The following is a 3,527-nucleotide window of genomic DNA, read 5'->3' on the forward strand; positions in this document are numbered from 1 at the left end:
TGTATCGACTATAGGCAGCTGAATAAGGTAATGATTAAGAACAAATATTCGTTACCACGCATTGATGATTTGTTTGATCAGCTAAGAGGAGCCACGGTGTTTTCAAAGATAGACCTGAGATCGGGTTATCATCACTGAGAGTGAGGGAACCTGACATTCCTAAAACCACATTTAGAACAAGATATGGACATTATGAGTTTTTAGTAATGCCATTTGAATTAAAAAATGCCCCTACGGTATTTATGGATCTTATGAACAGGATATTTCATCCTTACTTGGACTAGTTCGTGATAGTATTCATTTATGATATACTGGTGTATTCTGGTAGTAGGGAGGATCATACAACCCATCTGAGGATAGTATTGAAGACGTTGCGAGATAGGCAGTTGTATGCTAAATTCAGTAAATGTGATTTTTGGTTAGATCGGGTGGTATTTCTTGGGCATGTTGTTTCAGTAGAAGGCATTAATGTAGATGCCCAGAAGATGGAAGTAATAGTTAATTGGGAACGACCCACGGCTGTTTCAGAGATACGCAGTTTCCTGGGTTTGGCAGGTTATTATCGGAGATTTGTGGAGGGTTTCTCTAAGATAGCCTTTTCGTTGACGAATCTGACCAAGAAAGGCGTGAGGTTTGAATGGTCGTTGGAGTGTGAACATAATTTCCAGGAGCTGAAACGGAGACTAGTATCAGCACCAGTGCTTACCTTGCCTATTCCAGGTAAGGAATTTAAGATTTATTGTGATGCATCCCGACAAGGATTGGGATGTGTGTTGATGTAGGATGAGAAGGTGATTGCATATGCCTCTCGTCAACTTAAGAAACACGAGGGCATTTATCCCATGCATGATCTGTGGCAGCAGTTGTTTTAGCTCTGTAGTTGTGGAGATATTACCTATTTGGAGAGCGCTACAGGATATTTACAGATCAAAAAAGCTTAAAATATATCTTTGATAAAAAAGAGTTGAATTTAAGACAACGAAGATGGATGGAATTGATTAAAGATTACGACTGTTCCATCGAGTACCACCCTAGTAAGGCTAATGTTGTGGCATATGCACTAAGTAGGAAATCCTCGGGACCCAAGGCCATTATTGGTTCAATAAGAGGAATGTTATTGCAAGAGTTCAGAAATTCCAGAACCGCCTTATCAGTGGAATCGTCAGGAAGAATGATAGCTACTTTTCAGATAAGGCCAACCTTAGTAGAAAACCTTAAGCGGAATTAGTTGGAAGACCCTGATTTTCAGAAGATTGCTGATGATGTAAGTAAGAGCATCAGGGTTGACTTTCAACTGGGAACAGACAGTGTACTAGAAAAGGAGGGGAGAATGTGTGTGCCTAACAAGCTACAGCTTAAACAAGCCATTCTAGAGGAAGGACATAGTTTCGCTTATGCCATTCATCCAAGTAGCAACAAGATGTATAGAACTTTGAAGAAATCTTACTTGTAGCCTGGGATGAAGAGAGACATAGCAAAATATGTGGACCGATGTATAGTCTGTCAACAAGTAAAACCTGAGAGACAAAGACCAGCAGGACTACTCAATCCACTTCCAGTGCCTGAGTGGAAATGAGAGCATGTGACAATGAACTTTCTATTTGGATTGCCTAAGACACCCTCAGGATTTGATGGCATTTGGGTAATAGTCGATAGACTAACCAAGATGGCCAAGTTCATACCAGTAAAAGTTACTTTTACACTAGACCGTCTAGCTAAGATTTATGTGGATAGGATAATCAGTCAATATGGAGCCCCAGTGTCGATACTGTCGGATCGGGACTCAAGGTTTACTTCAAAATTTTGGCCTAGTTTACAAAAGGCTATGGGCAGTAAATTGCATTTCAGTACGGCTTTTCATCTGCAAACAGATGGACAGTCGGAAAGAACTATACAGACACTGGAAGATATGTTAAGAGCTTGTGTATTACAATTCAAAGGAAGTTAGGATACGTACCTACCATTGATTGAATTTGCCTACAAAAATAGCTACCATTATAGTATCAGAATGGCTCCCTATGAAGCATTGTACGGTCGACCTTACAGGACCTCAGTATGCTGGAATGAAGTCGGAGAACGACAATTATTGGGTCCAGAATTAGTTCAACAAACAACAAAGAATGTGAAACTTATCAGGGATAATCTTAAGGCAGCTCGCGATAGACAGAAGAGCTACACCGATAAGCGAAGAAGAGAACTAGAATTTGGAGTCGGAGAACGGGTATTTCTCCGGCTATCCCAATGGAAAGAAATTCTCCGGTTTGGGAGAAAAGGGAAGTTAAGTCCACGATACATCGAACCATATGAAATTGTGGAACGGGTTGGTCCAGCAACTTATAGGCTGCAGTTGTCGATGGAGTTAGGTCATATTCATGAAGTATTTCATGTGTCAATGCTAAGGAAATATGTGCCTGATCCCATGCACATACTAGCAACACAACCGGTACAACTCAAAGAAGATTTATATTACAAGGAGGAGGCCATCGAGATCTTGGACAGGAAAGACCAGGTACTCAGAAATAAGACGATTCCTTTGGTGAAGGTGCTATGGCATAATCATAGAATCGAGGAAGCTACCTGGGAATCTGAAGAGCAAATGAGGAAGAAATATCCTTAACTTTTCAAATGACATATCAGGTAAATTTCGAGGATGAAATTTCTTTTAAGGGGGGAATGAGTAAACCCCGAACTCTAGGTTTCCTAGATAAGCATGTTTAGCCAAAGGAATGTCATATTATATATTGATTAAGTAGCAATTCATGTTTGTCTGTAGGAGTTATGATGTAAGGGAAGGAAAAACATACTAAATGAGGGGTGACGTGGCAGTTAATTCTTGAACTCTAGAGGCGGTGGGAAGTTTTTGGAAGAGGAACTTCAAAAGCATGGTTTCCGCAATTGACATGAGAAAATTTTAGTAAAATCAGTGCCATTCGAAAAGTGAGAGAAGCTAGTTTGTGAGGTTGTCTTGCCGGAGGAAGTTTGCATAAGGAGAAGAAGAAGAAGTGAAGAAAGAATAGAGGAGGCAAAATCTTGGGTTAATCAGGGCTCGAGGTGAAGATTGAAAGTTCTAGGCCAAACTATAAGGAGTTCTTGGCTGAAATTTTAAGGTAAGAAAGTTAACTCAATTCTAAACAAGTTTGTAGAAGGAAGTTTCTTAAAAAGAGCTCTGAATTTCGAGTTATGAATTTTTAAATTTGTAACAGGGAAATGGTGCATAAGCAGACAAATGCTTGGGTTGAACAAACAACCAGTTCCCCGTGGGAGTTATAGCGAGATGTGGGGATGAGGATCTCACCTATAGAGGAAATCTCACTGGTATCGCTCTAGAGAATCTCGCCAATCTCGCTGTAGAAGGAAATCTCGCTAGGAATTTGGGTGAGTATCGCTAAGATGAAATTTGCCAGGAAAAGCCTGATCTCGCTAGCATCGCTCTAGAAGGTCTCACTAGCATCGCTCAGGGGGATCTCGCTAGCATCACTCAGGGGGATCTCGTTGAACTCGCTCAGGGGGATCTCGCCAGTAAAGCT

The 3,527-nt window shown here is 40.8% G+C and overlaps 1 protein-coding gene across 1 annotated transcript; it reads left to right on the plus strand.

Annotated features, from left to right (window-relative positions):
- Window positions 1-2,008: 2,008 nt before the first annotated feature.
- On the plus strand, window positions 2,009-2,617 carry LOC120084722 (uncharacterized). Its single transcript, XM_039040534.1, has one exon. The coding sequence runs from the start codon at window positions 2,009-2,011 to the stop codon at window positions 2,615-2,617; it is 609 nt and encodes a 202-aa protein (XP_038896462.1).
- The last annotated feature ends 910 nt before the right edge of the window (window positions 2,618-3,527 follow it).

This window comes from Benincasa hispida, chromosome 9 (genome assembly GCF_027475165.1).
Source record: "Benincasa hispida cultivar pf3 chromosome 9, pf3_genome.v1.1, whole genome shotgun sequence".
In the NCBI taxonomy this organism is placed as follows: domain Eukaryota; kingdom Viridiplantae; phylum Streptophyta; class Magnoliopsida; order Cucurbitales; family Cucurbitaceae; genus Benincasa; species Benincasa hispida.